Source organism: Manduca sexta, unplaced genomic scaffold (assembly GCF_014839805.1).
Source record: "Manduca sexta isolate Smith_Timp_Sample1 unplaced genomic scaffold, JHU_Msex_v1.0 HiC_scaffold_2823, whole genome shotgun sequence".
Classification (NCBI taxonomy): Eukaryota; Metazoa; Arthropoda; class Insecta; order Lepidoptera; family Sphingidae; genus Manduca; species Manduca sexta.
In genome coordinates, this window is record NW_023593827.1 from 1 (window position 1) to 19,396 (window position 19,396).

Here is a 19,396-nt window from a genome sequence, read left to right on the forward strand (position 1 = left end):
TGTCACTGTTATAACACATTTATTCACTTGAACAACAAATAATTTTACTTATTTGACTAATATTTTTTATTCACATTCAGCTTTACACTTAGACTCGAGTTCTTATATTATGAGCGCCCCTCCGATCATAACTACACGCTATCAATGTGGATATAATACTAGTCAGTTGTAGGGATTGCAGTACAGTTGAGTCGTACACCATGAGCGTACGGAACGCCTGATCTAGTACGGGGTACGTGGAGTATATATGGGTGTTGTGTGCAGTGAAGTGCACGATGTGGGAGCGCGGGTCGACGCTGCGCGCGGGCTGTCGGCGGTGGACATCAGCTGGTGCGTGGTGGCGCGCGCCGAGCGGGCCATGGCGGCCGAGGGCGCGTGGGGCGTGTGGGCGCCGCTCGCCATGGCCGCCGCCGTCGCGCTCTTCGCGCCCGCGCTCAGTCTGCTGCAGGTCACCTCTCTCACTCTCTCACTCACCACCGACGCTGTGTCCACTTGACACTACACCAGTATTAACACCTTCGATTTTTTACTACAATAATATTACCAGTATCAGTATTCAGTAGTAATCAGATATTCCATTTAATTATCTCACAAGTACTTATAATTTACCAAGGAATCGTTATATTTAAATCTTATACTAAATGAATTATGTTATGAATAACGAAAACGAAACACCCAGAATACTATATTTTTTAATACATTTGCAACGGTCGAGTAATTTGCTTGTCTCGTAATTCTGTAGTAAAGCCGACTTTCTTATTTCAGGTGGCCATAGAAAAGGACTCGAGAGGGGAGGAGGAGCTGCAAGTAGTATCGCTGTTTACGTACATAATACAAGTTATGGTCAACTACAGCCGCAGTTCCCTGTTTGCCGTAGTGTATGGCGCTTTCGGAGATAACGTATGGTATATTAATATATCATTATTCAAGTTTTTGTAACTATTATCAAATTTAATATAAAATACACTCTCACACGTCAACTATATCGTCGGAGGGGTAGACAGAGATGTTACCAAGGCGTCCACTTTTCGCCATATGTGTCCCGTCCCATGATGAGATAGACGGCCCATCGCCATATCGGACACAAATTCCAAGCTCCGGGCTAGTACTAAGTAGAAAAACCCATAATCACTGCCTGACCTGAGTTTCAAGTCTGAGAGAGAGAAATATATTGCATAATACGTTGCTCGCGGTTTCGTTCACGTGGAAGTCTTTCTGGGAGAAAAGTTCCACGATATATTATTTTCTTAAAATAAAAAGTAGAATATGTCCATTCCAGGTCTATAAACTATCTTCATACTAAATTCCTTCGACTCTAAATACAAAGTACTGTAATTTTAAAAATAATTTTGTATCAAATTTCGTACGTGTATGGAGAATTTTTTTAGAAATGACGCTACATTGCCCATGCTGTTTTGCATATTGCATATTTGCTGACAATTTTTTTCCAAAATCTATAAATGTTGATCTTAATATATTAAAAGTTATACACTCTCTCGAAGAAAGTTTTCTTATGGGTACATTGATTAAGATGACTGCACATTGTGCGCCGTTAAAAAATCCACCGTGTATAAAAAAAAAAGGATGGTACTTTGTCAGGGCAATAACGACAAACGCGGTGTCGTGCGTGCTCCGGTTCGCGCTGAGCGGGCTGGTGTTCTTCCTGCTGGCGGTGGCGGAGCGCGCCTTCAAGCAGCGCTTCCTGTACGCGAAGCTGTTCGCGCACCTCACGTCGGCGCGGCGCGCGCGCAAGTCCGAGCTGCCGCACTTCCGCCTCAACACCGTCCGCAACATCAAGACTTGGCTCTCCACGCGCTCTTACTTAAGGGTATTTTTTTTTTATTGCCAACGAGTGACAACACTGAATGTATAGTAATGTAAATATTATTTATGTCGACGATATAGCAATCCTAAAATGTAAAAATATCAATTTGCTTCTTTTAGCGTCGGGGTCCACAGCGTTCCGTGGATGTCATTGTGTCTGCTGGTTTCATGCTTACCATAATACTATTAGCATGCGTCAGCGCACAACTACTTCGGGTAAGTTATATGATTTTTTAAAATTATATTTGTATGCAGTAGTGCCCACGGCCTGATTTGATTCACTTATCTAAAAAAATACTTAAACATAATTGTGACTTTACTGACACGGTGTGAATGGTTACTTTTACTTCAGGATTCTGTTACGTTAGAGCGAGGATGGCTACTCGAAGCAATGGTATGGAGTTGCTGCCTCGGGATCTATCTACTACGACTGTTGACACTTGGCAGTAATGTGAACAGAAAGTACCGCGGCTGCCTGTCAGCCATACTGACGGAACAGATCAACTTACATCTGGCTATAGAACAGAGGCCGAGAGCAAGGAACAACTGACCGTGGCCAACAATGTGCTTAAATTGGCGGCGGATTTATTGAAAGTGAGTTGCATTTTGTTTATCTTTTCGGTGTTTTTATACCGCGTACGAATGAGTTACTCATTACTCACTATAGTCAAATAATATATGTACATTGTATATGTGACACTTGTTACTTCATTTGCAATGAAATTCAAAACTATACTAATATCAAGGTGTAAACCAAGTGCATACTTGGTAGAATTAAAATGTATGTTGCCAAGTAAATCCCCATCACGTAAGTGTGAGTAATAAAAATATTCCTATATCGGATAAATGAATAACATATTTGTAATCCCCAAAATCGCACAAAAGTGGTAAATCCGTAATATAATTAGACATTTCTCCCAAAAGGGTTATTTAATGTAGAGGTTGTAGTGTAATTTATTAATTGCAGGAATTGGACGCGCCATTCAAGATATCAGGAATTTGCGCAAATCATTACTTGTACACCATAACTAAAGTGGTCATACTGTCAGCACTATCAGGTGTTCTCTCGGAAATGCTCGGATTTAAACTGAAACTACATAAAATAAAAATCAAATAAATATACAGCAAAATGTTTCATCGATTATGTATGATGTCGCGGAAGCCAGAATGGGCGAACTCATTATTATAGTATTTTTAATGATTTAACAAAAATATATGTCGAATAGTTTTCTAAATAAATCAACATAAAAAAATAAGTTTAATACTGAGACTAAGTTCACTCTTTCCGCAGTCTAAAGTAGATTATGGTGAGATTGCGAGAGCTGGGGCTAAAAGTAAAATAATCAAAATAATTATGTCTGTTACAAGATTGTCATCATTAAATTCTAGCTAAAATGATCTAAGCCATTGCATATTCTACGAATGTTAAGACTTGCGATCTTAAAATATGACCTATTAGCACATAATTTCCCATTCGGTTAATTATAGATAATTGCAAATATTTTAGAAATAGTATAAATAAATTAGACGAAAACAGAAACGCAAAAAAGCCATTAAAGTAATTCATAAAAATGCCAACATTTATAATGAAGACTTTGGCGAAATCTGATTATACATTAGTAGAATTATATTAAACTGATTTGTGATATATACGTAGGATAGGTAGTTTCGTCTGACTTGAGCTTTTTTATTACTACTACAGGACTAAGATCAAATAAGGCCTAGTATTGAAGAATGAAATTCACCGAGTTTTCTTAACTTTTTCATTGTAATAAAAAATATCGACACATAATAGGTACCTCTTCTTAAAAAAATATTAAATTAACTACTGACAAGAAACTAGTTACAGAGCTTCTAGTAATATAAATTCTTTGTTTCCGAGGATGTGTGCGTGCGTAGGTATTTCTTTATTGTGGTTAATTTGTATTTCGTGCCAAATGTGAACAGATCTATAATTATTATTATTATAAACGTAGTCGATTGTAGTGTCTACAACATAGACATTTGTAGGTACCCACATTTCTGAATATATTTAGACATTTTTATTATTATTGAATTAAATTACACTACTTACCTTTATTTAATTTATGAAATTCAAATTGTAATATATTTTCATATAGATACCTATTTATAATTGGCCTTGAACAATTTATACATTCAAGAAATATTTTATTTCTTAAAGGAACTAAAGTTTACCGATGTCCATCTGCTCCTAGAAATTGGGACAGTTCATAATAAAATGTCCTATGTTAATTTGCTATTTCTGATCTCATTTTTAAGTGATATTTATATTTGTGTGGTTCGCGTTATAATATCGTTGTATAAAACTGCTAATATTGCCTAATCTTACAAAAATACGATTAATTTGATCGAATAGTGTGTTTTACGATGCGAACACATTACTAAATTGTATATCATAGTACTCTACTATAACCAATTGTGAATATTCGAATCACATATTTTCTGTGTGTGTCGCTATTGTAAAGTAAAGAATTATTTTTAAATGCTTACGTATATAGGTATTGTTTTCTTTGTTACGAAAGTAAGTATATTTCAATAAAAGATTTGTGTGTTCTTATTGGATAAACATAACAAGCGACGTCCATTTTAACGGATACAATTTTGTTTTATTTGACATTATAAGATGTTTATTAATGGCTGTATATTGCATACAATTTTCCGTCGAAGTTTATTATTAAAAGATTTATTATTCTGTACGTGTAGTTTAAGTATATTAAATGAATGTTCATGTTGCGTTGGAATGTATGGAAATAGACAAAATTTACATAACAGTTAATAAATCATAGACTATGTTAGCATGAAATGCGACATTACAGTTGAATGTGAAATAAACTATTCAAGTAGAATTAAACTTTCATTTTAATCTTGACATATGAGGGGTCTTTATTAGAACAATTTGGAATTTGTGCTCGATATAGCGATAGACTCGCCCCCTATCACACCATGGAGCGGAACACGCTTGGCGGAAAGTGGGTGCCCAGGTTGCGCCTCTGCATACCCCTTCGGGGATAAATGCATGTTGTATGTGTGTTTATTAGAGCAACAGAGGACAGAACAATTTTTATTTTTTTACTGTATGTTGTACGCGCATCAACTCTCCGTGGAATTGAATGCAGTTTTCACCAATGTATTGCTAGAGCTCTAACTTAAAATATTTGTCCCAGGAAATATTAAGCGAGATTTTTATCTAGGTAAACATTTTTACCATAAAATACATGTTATAATCGCATGGGTAATGTTACATTTACGTGGATGAGCAAATCAAAATACAGATTATGGCAACACCGAATTGTTCAACATGCAGAGTATGTAATAAATGCATTAACACATTGACTACGAACTTAAATAACGAATAATTTGGTAGTTTAAAATTTTCAAAAACACCTAAAATTTATTTCTTAAAAGAAATTATTCGTATTTGCATTGCACATTGCCTCCGCAACACGTGCGAAAATGGATTGTACGAATGTTCCAGGCCTTTTGCTCGGGGAGGGTCTTACAGTGCTAGTATAATAAAGATAGCGATAAATCTACAATGACCCATTATGCAGTACACACTCACTCGTGAAATCTACCATTTTTGCAACAAATTTTGAGTGTTTCACATATTAGAGACGCAATTAAGCACTCTGTCCATGCAAACAAATACTCAAATAAAACAAAAATAATCTTATTATATTTTATTACAATAACAAAAGTAACACAAAAGCAAGACTGCCCAAAGATTCATATAAAATTTTAGCGCTGATTTTCCACAATATCACACTGAGAGGGTACTTACATCTTACTTCCAAATTCAAAATGAGGCGAGATTAAAAATTTCTTAGGTCTCTAATATTTTTCCCGTAAGTCTGTACTAAGCCCAGGTGGCTACCTAAGTATTTCTACACGTGGATTTTCAAACCAGTAATTCCTAAAAGTTCGCCGTATGGTTGAGGCTGAATCTAAATCGTAACTTAAATTTGAATACCGATTAAAAAACCAAATTTAGGCAGCAGTTGCCCTTCTGAGACAGCCAGTTCATAAATATTCTCTGTGGACGGTGAGCATTGTAGAAACGTTCATTTCAATTGAACTTACTTCGAAATGGTATCAGCACATAACAGGACCGTTTACCACACAAAAATGTACGCAATTGTTTTTCGCGCGAAAGATCAAAAGCCGACCGCAGTGACAGTGAGTACAACGGCACCATGTCCAATGTCAATTAACCAGACCCGCCACTCCCACTCTCGTCAGTCAGTGTCGCAGTAATGTAACAGTCCATCGAAAATTTACTCAGGCGCATTCAACGTTAGCAGTTATGCGCAGATACCTATCAAAGAAAACAATTTCTTCTAAGGCAATCAGTAGTGGTATTAGCAGTATAACATCTAGATAAAATAAATTTACACTAAGTCAAAATATCGTGTGGGCAATGTATCGCGGCCAGTTAATTTAACAGCCATAAATACTAATGTCTCTCTTCTAATTCCAAAGTTAATATTTACAACATGAACTGGTTGTGCATAGTAGGTAATGAAATTCCAGCGTCACACAATTCACAATATATCGTTTTTATTTATATTTAATCTTATTTCATTAAACTAGCTTACCAACTTGGCTAAAAAATTTAACTTAACAATTGTCAAAGTTTGCACAACATGGTGATGTTATAATTGAGCTGGGGCTATTCCCGACGGCGATCTTTCGACGTTGATCGATGAGAACGACTGCGTCTCGCGTCGCGGTCTCGGTCCCGCTCCCCGTGTCCGCGAGATCGCTCCCGGGAACCGTCACGCTTACTTCTGCTACGTGATCGACTCCGTCTACAACAATGAATACAATTAAATCTCTTTATAAGCCCCGTTGATGTCACTTCTAACACACACCTTGGATTGAATTTAATAAATAACTGGGTGAGTCCAAATATGCCGAATGCACGGCACGCGCTATCATCGCTTGTCGACACTGTCCTTGTTCATGCACCTCGGGGTACTGGACGGGTCGCAAAAAGCGGTGCGCATTCGCACGCACCTTGAGACAAAAATAATAAAATATAATTAGTTCCGTACTTGCGGTCGCGCTCGCGCTCCCGCTCGCGCTCGCGGTCGCGCTCCCTGTCGCCGCGCTCGCGGTCCTTGTCGCGGTCGTCCTTGGTGCGGTCGCGGTCGCGCGCGGACTCGCGATGGCGGCGCGCTCGCCTGTCGAGCTCGCGGCCGCCCACGTAGTGACGACGACCGCTGCGCTCACGCTCCGAAGCCCCACGCTCTTCTCGCCTTTTGTCTACTGTTTTCTGTGAGCCATTAATATAACATGTTACTAAAAAAACTTATTATGATTTAATGTGTCAAAATAATAAAACTCCTCAGTTGTGTAATGTGTTGTAAAAACGTCACTATATCTTTAATAACATTACCTATAAAATGCAAAAATACTCAATATATCTTACCTTAAGTTCTGCTAGTTTCTCCCGAATAGTTATAAATCCAAGATGAAGCTTTCCCCCGAAGTGATCAGCTAGCCGCCTGTCATTGTCGTGAATGCCGAGATACGCTGAGCACACTTCACATACCCTTAGCTTCTGTTGCTGGTATGAAGACGCTGGCATTGAGTTACGATATTCCTGTTCCGCGACTGCTTTCTTTTTGCGTAATTCATCAATCTACAATTACGAACAATTTCATTCTGATTAAATTTACAAGTGATGTAAGATATCAAAGATAGTTAAGTACTTCATTAGACTTAGCTACCTTTAGTGATATTTTTTAACCTCTTCTTACCTCTCCCATAAGCTTCACACTCTCCTCAACCATTCCCTCTTCACCGAGTGCTTCGGCTCGGGCCAATTTTTGACCAATTTGTTCAGCTAATTCGTGAACAGCGTTAGCCTTCTCCGTTACTTCTGCCGATAGCTCTTCTTGTGTTTCCGCAAGACGTTGTTTTGCTGCCGTCGTGCGACGATCGCAGTCGGCTATAAATGCTTCTAAGTGTTCAGTCGCCTTAACAGTACGAAATATAATTAAACCAGGTGGATTGGCGAAAATATTTAATAGAAGAATCATGGGCGTAATCGAGATTAATTATAATATTCTACAATTAATTTGAAAATGAAAATTAATATAATATCTAACTCTCAGACAACTGTAAATATCAGCCTATAAAATATATTTTTTCGCATAATAGAATATATTGTCTAGGAAAATGACTTCCAACATCGCATTCCCGGATACGCCCATTACAAAAGAATAACAAGGAGATACTCACATCAATGTCATAGAAATAATCTTTGGTTTTGGAGGCTAGCTCATAATCCGCACGTAGAGCCAAATCATGTATTTTTGGACACTCACCTAAATCCATACGCTGTAAAGAATATTAAATTACATGAAAAATAAAAGTTCTACTTTCTGATCTGACAAAGTCTGTTATAGTATTCCCTTGCAGCCAAATGGGGCTGAATACCTGAAGTCAAAATAACATATATAAAAATCAACAGCACATGGTTTCATTATTATTTTTATACACACAAAATACATAAAATGTTTCCATAATAAAAAAGAGGTTTCAAAATACATACTAAAACACCGACATATCCACACAGCCCCAGATCAATGGCTCCATCATAATAAATTTATCAAATACTTACAAAATAGCAGTGGATTCACCCTCCCGAATATCCTAATCCGCCCTGACATTTTGTGAGAGAAAACAATTTTATAATGTAAAACATTCAAACCCATAATTGTTATTGAGAGATTTTTTTTCCCCGAATTATTAAAAAAAAAGCTTTCAATAGAATTCAGTGCAAGAGATTGATTATATATCAGGACTTCCAGGAGAATTAAAAGTAAATAACATGGTCTTGACATTAACCCGCGAGTACTCACAGTATTCGAAAAAGGTAATCATTTTACTCATGGTAGCAGTGGCGAAGGGTGAAAATTTTCAAAAGGTAACCCGAGGAAATATTTTTTTCTACAGTTAACATGTAATACGCTGTTCACAATAAATTAAAATCAATAAAATATTATAATACATAATAATTTCCTTCTAACATAAACATTATTTCTAAACTCTAAATTTAATAAATAATCACATATTTTAAACATAGGTACTTATTTAAAAGAGCCCTACAAAAATTAATAACCCACACTATACACAAACACTAATATTATACATTCTAAATTATTAAAGGACTTCGCGCCAATGGCCCAACATTAAGCCGCAAATTCTCGGGTTACCCTGAAGTACACATACACGCACGCACACAATTATTTTTACGTCACTTCCAAAAGATTAGACAAAGACACCGCGCTGCGTGTGAAGGAGACAACAATATCGCGAGGGAAGCTATGCGCGGCCGGGTTCACTTCGAACACTATAAGGCGCGAGCACGGCGCGCGAGTTACGATTTAACGAATTGATAATAATATGAACTATATACCGTAATCGTTGAAATATAGGATGACTTCTTTGAATATACTATTATTATATAATTATATTTTTCATTTATTATTTTAAGTTAATTTACAAAAGGTAACCCGGTAGGAATGGGCTTGTATGGACGCTTCGCCACTGCATAGTAGACTTAAAAGTGTATTATTTTCTAAAATACAACGTAACAATTTTTTTTTATCCCTCGCCTCACACAAATAATTCATGTCAACAGGAGCATGCACCATACTTGAGGAAGTTTGATTGGGTTTAATTTTTTTCCCTCATAAAACATATGTCAGAATAAGAATATTTTTGTTGAATTAGGAAGTGGTTAACCTAAAACACTTCTAAAGCTTATATGTATCTCTTATTAATATTTAATTAATAACAGTATAAGGGCACTTTTAAATTAGTTGTGCAGCTGTATCACTACATTAACATACCATGCCATGCTGATTTGGAAATCCATAAAAATTACCACAAACAATGCAAAGGTGAAAACCTAAGAGCGCCTTTAATTTTTCCGTTAAGTGTCGCGATGCAACTACGCTGCTAAAGTTGAAAGCGCTCTGAGCATTATACCTCATATCATCCAGATCCCGCTATAATTAGCATTTAATATGGCCTGGATTAGTATCAAAAATGGTACTATGAAAATAATCTTTAATTCTTACAAAAACTGAACAAAACAATTATGTTTATGTATAAAACAAAATTGTATAAGTTTCAAATTCTCATTATAATATTAACTAAGTTTAGGTGTAACTATTCTATTACTAACATCAAGTTAAAGTGCACCTAAACACATAATATGTTGAGACTGCACTTTTAGTGTGAGTAAAATAGCCTCACCTCAGTATCTGCAAACTTTTATGGTGGTGTGAGTACTCCCGGGTTAAGGGTATAATACAACAGAAAATTAATCAATTGCACTATAGACATCAAATCTACAATATGGATGATGGTAATTGTATGAAATACATATATTTGAGATTTGACTGTATAATGTTACTATGTAGTTATGTATTAAGTACTTAATATATTTTGATTTTTATGAAATAATTGAATCAACTTAATTAAGTACTATTTAAATTATGTAAAGCGAATGGTCAAAACAATTAAGGGCTTGAGATTACAAGAGTACAATTTATTACTGCATTATAAACGTAAATAAGAATTTAACTCTATTCATCAATATATAGCTAAAAGTATTTCAGGTTAATTAATAATGTTACAAGTATTATCTGTCAGTACAAAATTCATTACAATATGTACTTTATTTAATCAGTATAATACATATATTTTCATAGGCATAATTAGTGCATAACATCAATTAACCAGTTACTAAGTTTAAGTTGCATTGATATTTTTATTGTGCTGACTTATGATTTCTTTATTTGAAAGAAATATACAAGTTGATAAAGATTTAAATATTTTCCTATTACATGCAGTTTCGTTCATATTCTAGCCATGTATATAGCTCCGTACGTACCCAAAGTAGTAAGAATGTATGTCACCAAATATCTCTGACCCAGCTTAACATTTTTCATGATCCTAAAATTTTCGAATGTACTCACCGAAGCAGCATTAGAAACCGTTGAATAATTTTATTATTTCAAAGGCCTTATTAAATTAAATTAAATCCTGCATAGCAGTAAGAATACAATCAGCTAACTATAAATGTTTTTATACGTACATCATGGTACTTACAGAACAGCCTAACTCATACAATCTATCCCTCATCTGTTAAGTATTGTGATGAGCAATAAAGACTAGTGTTGGGCATTTTCTGAAAAGCATATTTTACCACAGTTAATGCCACTCAGATGTAAGAAATCACCAGTGTCACTACAGCATCATATGGCAACAGGTAGGACAGAATGAGAATGTATCACATACAATAGGATAAACCCACAAACTACCCACAATTCTACATTTAAATTGTTTCATGTTAGTATCCTAGTGTATGTGAAGATAAAGAGAACACTGCAACTCCCAAATTACGAATTTCTGAGATATCATTAATAAAATTCTAAAAACAGCAATTATTAGTAATTTAAATAATTTTGTAAACAAAATTTCATCAAACTAAGAGCTTCTTAATGTTGGATGGTTTCTGCAAAACATAGGATTTTAATTGAATTATTTGAACATTCAAAATCAACCAATTTATCAGAATTTCAATCTTAGTGTTTTTATATCATAAAGTGTAGTTTATAAACCTCTACTATGATTAAAATTATAGCTGTTGTAGAAGACTTTTATACTGTATTTTAGTGACGTTTATATATTTTGAGCAACGAATGGGACATACAACATGCTTATGTTCAAAGGAATAGAACAAAAATACTTAATAAACTTTTCTCATTTTCTCTCTTAACTTGGAAAATATACTATTGTTTCTTAATTTTTAATTATGTCCGAATTTTCAAGAGTTAACAATTTAGACAATGCCAGTGTAAGAAACTTTATAAATAAAATTAACTCATTAGTTACAAAAATATTTTCAAGTGGGTTTTTAAATTAATTAATGTAATAGAGATATTTCAATATTGTTTATTACTAAATTGGAAATAATTTATAGAAAATAATTTATATATTTTTTTATGTGGAATTCCCTAAAAATTACTGACCTGTCTGCAAACACCTATTTCACAGATACAACTTTAGTAAGTAGTTCTTGTAAAATAAATAATATTTAATCAATAATCAATAGTAAAATTAACCAATATTCTGAACACATCTACTAGAAGTTAACACCAATAAAAAGAATCTCGAAATATTAAGACGCAAGGCTTAGTTTAACAAAATTTTTATTTTTAAAATTACAAACATCAAATTTATAATGATACCTCAGAATTTACATTATGCTGCAAAAACCCATACATTCATAATAAAACTTACCGTTGATGATAAAATTTCATGTGGGCAACATTGCAATAAAATGATTTGCACACCGGCATCATCATAAAAATTTTACCCCATGTCTATCAGTTTCACCTAAAACAATATTTATTGGATATTATAATCAATAATATTAACAATGTAACATTGAACAACCCCATTCATATTAATAATTGTCAATGTCTTTTAAAATGTTTATTTCTTGTCAGTCATTACAAAATAAAACAAACCAAGAAATGTTGCCAATAGGCTTTCATAAGTATACAAAAACATATTTTAGTATGATTAATATTTAGTTGGTAAAAAATAAAACATATAACAGGTCTACCATATGGTATACCATAATTTTCGTATTATATACTTAAGAAACGAATAATTACACTTTCACAAAATATAATATCTTTATAATTATGGACCAACCCAATTAAAGAATTATATCTCAGATTAAACATATGACTACAAAATAAATTCCAACTTAATATGGGAACCTAGACATTCCAATCTGCAGGAACAAATTTAAATTAACATGTTTACTAATTAATGTTTTAACGCTTAATCAGTAAGAGCACTGCCCTTAACATTTTTTATTAAAATGTTTAAGGATGTAATTTACATAATTATTATTAATTTAAAATAGATTTTATGGTTTATTATTGGAATATGTGATTATGTACATAATTATAATATCAGAGCACCACGACTAATTTGGTCAAATATTAGCAATTATAGATATTATAAGTATATAAATTAAAATTACCATTTCGAGCAGTGCCCATCAATTGATCCAACATTGCCCTCATTTGCTCGTGTGCCGACATATTGAATTGAATTTATTCTATGATCTTCAAAACTCACAGAATAATGTATTGTTTCGTATTATGATTGCATCAATTGTACTTCTTAAACAAAATTTCCACTACAACTGCTTTAAGTAACTAAATAATCTAAAATTTCTGCGTACAAATTATATTTTTCAAGCCAACGAGACATTCAATAAATTGAAAATCTAAAATGGCGCAGAGAACTAGTGCTGTATATGTACATAGTGTTTAGAATCGTTTCAAATAACTTTATCGATATTTCGGAATGTTAAAATTCTTTTTTTTGTTTTTTTTTTGTGAATAGTAGTTTGTTCACCGGTTGGTGTAAAAAATATTTCCTAATTCCTACAGGACTTTTCTCATCCTTGCTTGAGATTTGGTTTTTGATGCATCCATTTTTTAAATCCTAAATCCGTTCCTGGATTCAGCGTGTAATTCCGGATTTATAAGCTCAGCTAAATTTCCAATATTGTAAAGCACTTAGAACATTTTATGTAATGATGTTTCGGACAAGGATTTTTAAAAATGATTATGTATCTTAACTCTGTCAGATAGACCTGTCAAGGTTTTGTTGGCAAAACTTTACGTTATATCTAGTACCAACATAATAGACCAAAAAATCTAGAAAGTATGTTGGCTATTATTATAGCTGCCAAAAAAAGTCACTTGCGAAACCTATGGGTTTGCCTTTGCAATGATTGTAATCTTGGTAATTATTGTTTGGACGGAAAAAGATCATATCTGTAAGGTATCATACTGTTCAATTTCTTTATAACATTGGAAATAAATAACGGTAAATTGGACTGCAATTAATTTTTGAGTAAGAGACCTAAACTCTGTATGCAATATATACATAAGAAATTTGTGTAACGCTATTGTATATTTTGTAATCATAATTAGTTATTAAATAAAGGAAATTATTCAAAATTGTGAACATTTTATTTGTATTCCAAATTATAAATAAAATCATAATTTGTATCCGTGTAAGATTTATGGTCAGTATTTTTTATGAATATCATATTATTGATTGAGTAAGAAACTTCCCTAGAGAGGGAGCAGATTTATAGTAAGTTGGCAGCATGGAGTTAATATGTACCTGGAGAGCTTACTACGTTTGACATTAATACTGAAAAGATATTTTATGCCTACAACGTAAAGTTCATTTTGTATTAGCAATAGATGTAAGGCGAAAACGGTCTCGAAAGAGAATCACTTTTTGGTAGCTGTGTCCCTCTCGCACATATTGCCAACGTTCATTGCCATCTAAATTAATAATATTTATGGCAGTATTAGTACATAAATAAAAAATCTATATAAGACTACAGTAATAAAAAATAAAATAAAATAATATTGTCTATATTATTATGTTACAAATTAATAAATGGAATTATTATAGCAGTCGTATAGTAGAAGTTATTGTAGTTTACGCTTAGCAACACCATGTAATGAAATAATGAATGAATGCTATTGAACAAAATGGCGTTTGTTTACATTTGTGGTTTGACGATAAAGAAGGATTGAAAACTTTTAAGCTAGCTTTTTTTAAATCGTAGAAATTACTGCGTAATTATGGTGAATACTTGTATTGTGAGCAGATGTAAGCAAGAATCCTATCCAGGTTGTGGAATATCCTTTCATAGGTAGGGTTTTATTGATAAATTGTGAATAGTGTAACCATATTTTTTATACAGTGGGATAAGATTATCGTATTATTGTTTTCGCCCGTTTGGGGGTTTAGTGGCGAAAAGGTAAAATATCACGTGCGATGATGTCGCACCTAATAAAAATATAAAAATAGGTATGTTCAATGTGTGTAAGTGTCGATTATCTCTTGATATGAGAACAAAATCAACTATGTCTAAATCTGTTTCGCATTTATGAGTAAGGGTTTTTAATAAGTTTATCATATGTCGGAAGGAAACGAAAGATAATAGCATCATGACATACCTTGTAATGTTCTGTGTTATACGGACTGTGGTCTTCCAAGACAATATTCCTAGATGGCGGCAAATTCCTTATCGTATCACGTCAGAGAGACCGCTCCTGTTAATTATAATGAATCTATGACATTGCTGTCGCAATGCCAGTGAGTAGGCTACCAAGACTTATAGAACTGATACTGGATGGTTATCTTGGTCAAGATTAGAATAGTAATTTAGTACAAGTTCAATCTCGTAAATATAAGTTAGAGCCAAAGCTTTATATTAGTCCTAAGGGTGCCAAAAATAGTAAAAGAGTAACGCGACGTTCCAGATTTTGATTTGGTACAATAAGCAAGTGCACAAACAAATTCGTAATTGTTATAGAGCCTTTTCGGCATCATCTCTAAGTTATGTCACTAATGTTAAAGCACAATTAAATCGGATCCTCCCCCACTCTACGAGGGAAGTACCGGGCGATTGCTGGTCGCCTCCAACCGGATGACTCAAGGATCACCGCTTTGTGGTCATGCATTCACCTCCATACGAGTTCGTTCAGAGCATCAGACCTCAGAGGGTGCGGATATAAGCTCCCAACCACACGGAATCTCTCCAGACGAGAACATACGGCGAGATATTCATTTAGGTAGGTTACAAGCCATAAGCCCTATTGGGCATGTTGTTAGGATTTCCACTAAGTTAAACTATGGAAGCCTTTGCTATCAGTCTGGAACGCCGCGGCGTCTCAAAGTGTAAATTAAGTATAAACACCCTTCAAATTGGTTATAAGTAATTTCTCTATTTGGAAGCATAAACACGCTCACCGCGGGCAGATGTCTGAATTACATGGTAAATTCTGTATACAGACAAATTAAGGTAAGTAAATGATCATTCACCGTAAGACAAACAAATTATAATGTTATAAGTTATACGTGCTGTATTCGGCGGTGTGTAAATCAAAGTGAAATGAAAACCAACTCACGTGTATGAATAGAAAGTGAAACAAAACCCACTCACTTTTATATGTTTAGATCTTTAGTTAAACACAACTTCAAAAGTTCTACTTAAATGGCGCGCATTTGTACTTTCGGCCATATTGGAACTTTCTAGTCAGGGAATGTTGGTACTACAGTAAACCACTCACTCATTCATGCAAGATATATTCTGTACGCGGTACTCTCAACAGAAAAGTGTGCAAAAATCACTTAACATACATAGATGATATAGTATTCTATTTATGGACAATATTCATAACATAATATACCTACTTATATTTGGTGAAAGATACAATATCTGCGTAAATATAGGCACATACTCACTATATCTATGTATACATCAGCAGATACTCACTTTGGTGTTGCCAGGCTTTCAATGATTTCGCGACCTTTCGCGACAATTATCTTTGTTTATATAATGTGTGATATGAGAAGTAAAGGGTAAAAAACTACAATTTTGCAATGTTTTTTGTAAGAATCGTCACGTGATGTACTTATTACACTAAAATATGTCAGCTTTTTTGTACTTAATTTTCTTAACTGCAAACTCACTTCACCTTACCGGCCCATTCATGCTATAGACAAATATATAGCATTGCTATGCCATCTTTACACCATATTTATTAATAAATTAACATTTGCTGTCTGGATTAATTTCTCACAAAGTGTAAACCATGCATCATTACTAGTTATAATATTATAGTCTAAATTGCGCGTTCTCTTTTCAGGATTCTAGTTAATAAATAGTGTAGGGCCTAGTGGGTTGATGCCATGAACCTTGACACTAATGTGACAAAACTGCATGTGTTTGAAGCTTACATTTTACTGATGATGCGTATTTAATAGTAGCTAGGAAAAAGTTAAAGCCACAAACAGTTCCTTCAGCATTGCCTAAGGTAGTATTTTGTATTAACACTATCTACGGAAATACTGAAAAGAAAATCTATCTCATTTATAATTAAAACGGTAAGTCTAATCTATACAATAAATATTTTTGTCCTATATTTTAATGCTTCATTGTCACCATATTAGACAAGGACACAGCTACCAAAAAGTATTCTCTTTCGAGACCGTTTTTCCGGCATCAGTCAGCGCTCCAGGTGTACGTAGTACATATTAACTCCATGGTTGCCAGCCTTACGTCATTTTTTATGTGTAACGTTGGTATAAAATTTCACCTAAACTGAACTCATGTTTATGTGTGTGAGTTCAATGTCAATTTACTAAGTGCCGCCTCTTTTTACTCTATGATTGTGAAATGTCAGTGTTAAATGACAATTGGTAAATTGTTATTTATATTTCATATGCAGTAACCAATTTTTGAGATATTTTAGTATACCAATGCTTTTTGGGAGTACTAGTAAAAGCTATGATTACATTTTTAAATCGAATTAGTACATGTAATACAGTAATGTTAAGTACTTTATGCACAAAAATTAGAAATTATAATGTTGTACTTAGAAGATGTAACTCGGCAAGTGTCGAAGATAACCAAAATAAATTTGAGACTGTATTTTCTTTTCCATTTGTAAAATATATAGCTTCCCTTAACAGACTTAAGGTATTTCACGCAATCGGTACATCAGTCGCATTGCCCATTTCTGGAATTATGGAGATGCTAAATTTATTTCCTGAATACACTTTCTTAACAACTTCATATGTTGGTGAGTAAATATTTTAATATTTGGTAAAATTAGAATAAGTATTATTCACTAGTTAAACCTTCTATTTTGAAATTAAATAAATAAATAAAGCTCTAATGTTGTATATTTGATTTACAGGTATTACTGGATTGATTGTGCTATCAGCTGCTACACTACCATTTAAAAATGTCATAGGTTTTTTATACATTAGTGAAAATAACAAATACATTAAAATATCATCAGTAGATTTCTGGGGCAAAAGGGTAGACAAAATAGTAAGTGTTGATGATTGGATTCCTCTTTTAGACATGGCTCCAAAAAATGGATGCCTTTTACTTGTCACCACAGTTAGTAGATGGTTCCAAGTATAAACTTTTGTGAAGTTTGGAAANTTGTTGAATAGTACTAAGATGGGTCAAGTTTTAGACAAAAATATAATAATGCTATTTATATTTTTTTTATTCTAACATGTTGGGATTGGTTTCATGTGTTGCCAGTTTTGTGGCTTTAGTGATTCTTGTGGCAGTAAATAAGTGAAAGCAATATAAAATACCAAAACCTGGCTATTCCTTGGCATTTCCTACTTGATGCTTGTAAGATAACAACTTCATTTCAGAATCTGTACCTTGCAGGTCAACATAAACATTATAAGTGTTCACTATAACAAATTACTTAACAGCAGATTTCTCTTGATTTACGCAACTGCACAAATAGGGTAGTCCCTTCTATTATAAATATACATTTGAAAAAAGATACAATAAATAAAATTAAAATGGTATTAATTAACATAGAACTTTATAACTTTATTTCATTTTGAGAACTGAACATATCCATACTATTATACAGAATAAAATTAGTGATACAAACTACTTGTTTGTACAAATTTTACTACTTGTCCTAATAACATATTCTACCTGAATTTACACAGTAAATTATTAGTTAATATTAGAATTATCTCTATTTCAGTAATAAGTGATATTGCAGTAAATATGACATAAAACTAATCAATCTGTTCTCAAATTGTGTCAACAAATAAAATAGGAAGTAAGTGGGAAAACATTGAGACATCCAACAACTTACTGCAAAGGCTGCATGTTAAAGGATTCATATTCCCAAGTTTTGTTAATTCCTAATTCATTAAAATGCAAATTTATATTACAATATTAGACAATGTGGCATTACAAGTGGGTTAACAAGTTCTCTGTGAATCAAACTTCCACTATTATGTCTCACTTTAAAGATATAGATATTGCCTATGTGTAACAATGTGAACAACATTTTGCAAACCAACTCTTCACGCAAAATTCTAGAAGTTTTTTAAATTGTGGTGTATCTAATCTACCCAGGCTTGCGCCGGCTGGTCTGTGGTAAACGGACTAACTCCATTACGTTCCATAGCGTCTAACACTTCGCACACGTACGCTGCGACATCGGCACGACTTTGGTTTATACCTTTTATGAATGGGTGCTCCAACAGTCTGTTATATTTAGGACGCTGAGTTTCTTCTTTTATGAGGCTGAAAAATTTCTCGTAAAATAGGGCGTTGTATGTTTCATGTCAACAGTTATTAACCGAAATTCTCACCAAGTATTGACGAAATTGACGAAGTTATTAGAAAATGCATTGTTGTTGTTTGTGAGCCTTGGTGGATCTCCTTGCACAACTTGTTGCAGTTGTTCGAATACGGATCCCCAGCGAGGATACGGGAAAGCGCCAGTGGCAACTTCCATTAGCGTGATGCCCAATGACCACACATCTGAACGCACATTATCCTCGAAACGCGGCCTGGGTCAATCCGTTCTGGCTGAAATCGTAATAATTTTTATGTATTTAGACTCGCCATATACAA

General features: G+C 33.9%; 3 protein-coding genes and 1 pseudogene across 3 annotated transcripts; 2 read left to right on the forward strand and 2 right to left on the reverse strand.

Moving 5' to 3' along the window:
* Positions 1-264: 264 nt before the first annotated feature.
* Positions 265-4,314, forward strand: LOC119192475 (putative homeodomain transcription factor; the record flags this gene model as incomplete). Its single annotated transcript, XM_037446290.1, is given in 8 exon segments — positions 265-303; positions 306-448; positions 766-905; positions 1,600-1,828; positions 1,945-2,040; positions 2,177-2,354; positions 2,357-2,418; positions 2,792-4,314. Coding segments are annotated over 8 exon segments (1,037 nt in total), but the record flags the coding sequence as incomplete, so codon positions are not given.
* A 1,196-nt stretch (positions 4,315-5,510) lies between these two features.
* LOC119192476 (putative RNA-binding protein Luc7-like 2) lies at positions 5,511-13,198 on the reverse strand. The gene is given in 8 exon segments (XM_037446291.1): positions 5,511-6,653; positions 6,900-7,120; positions 7,277-7,489; positions 7,608-7,826; positions 8,092-8,190; positions 12,169-12,237; positions 12,239-12,264; positions 12,926-13,198. Coding segments are annotated over 8 exon segments (1,047 nt in total). The 5' UTR covers positions 12,987-13,198; the 3' UTR covers positions 5,511-6,514.
* Positions 13,199-17,167: 3,969 nt separating this feature from the next.
* On the forward strand, positions 17,168-18,013 carry LOC119192478 (annotated as a pseudogene).
* A 311-nt stretch (positions 18,014-18,324) lies between these two features.
* LOC119192477 (dual specificity mitogen-activated protein kinase kinase 4-like) lies at positions 18,325-19,309 on the reverse strand. The gene is made up of 2 exons (XM_037446292.1): positions 19,132-19,309; positions 18,325-19,063 (listed from the first exon to the last, which is right to left on the reverse strand). The coding sequence occupies exons 1-2, from the start codon at positions 19,275-19,277 to the stop codon at positions 18,880-18,882; spliced, it is 330 nt and encodes a 109-aa protein (XP_037302189.1). The 5' UTR covers positions 19,278-19,309; the 3' UTR covers positions 18,325-18,879.
* Between the last annotated feature and the right edge of the window lie 87 nt (positions 19,310-19,396).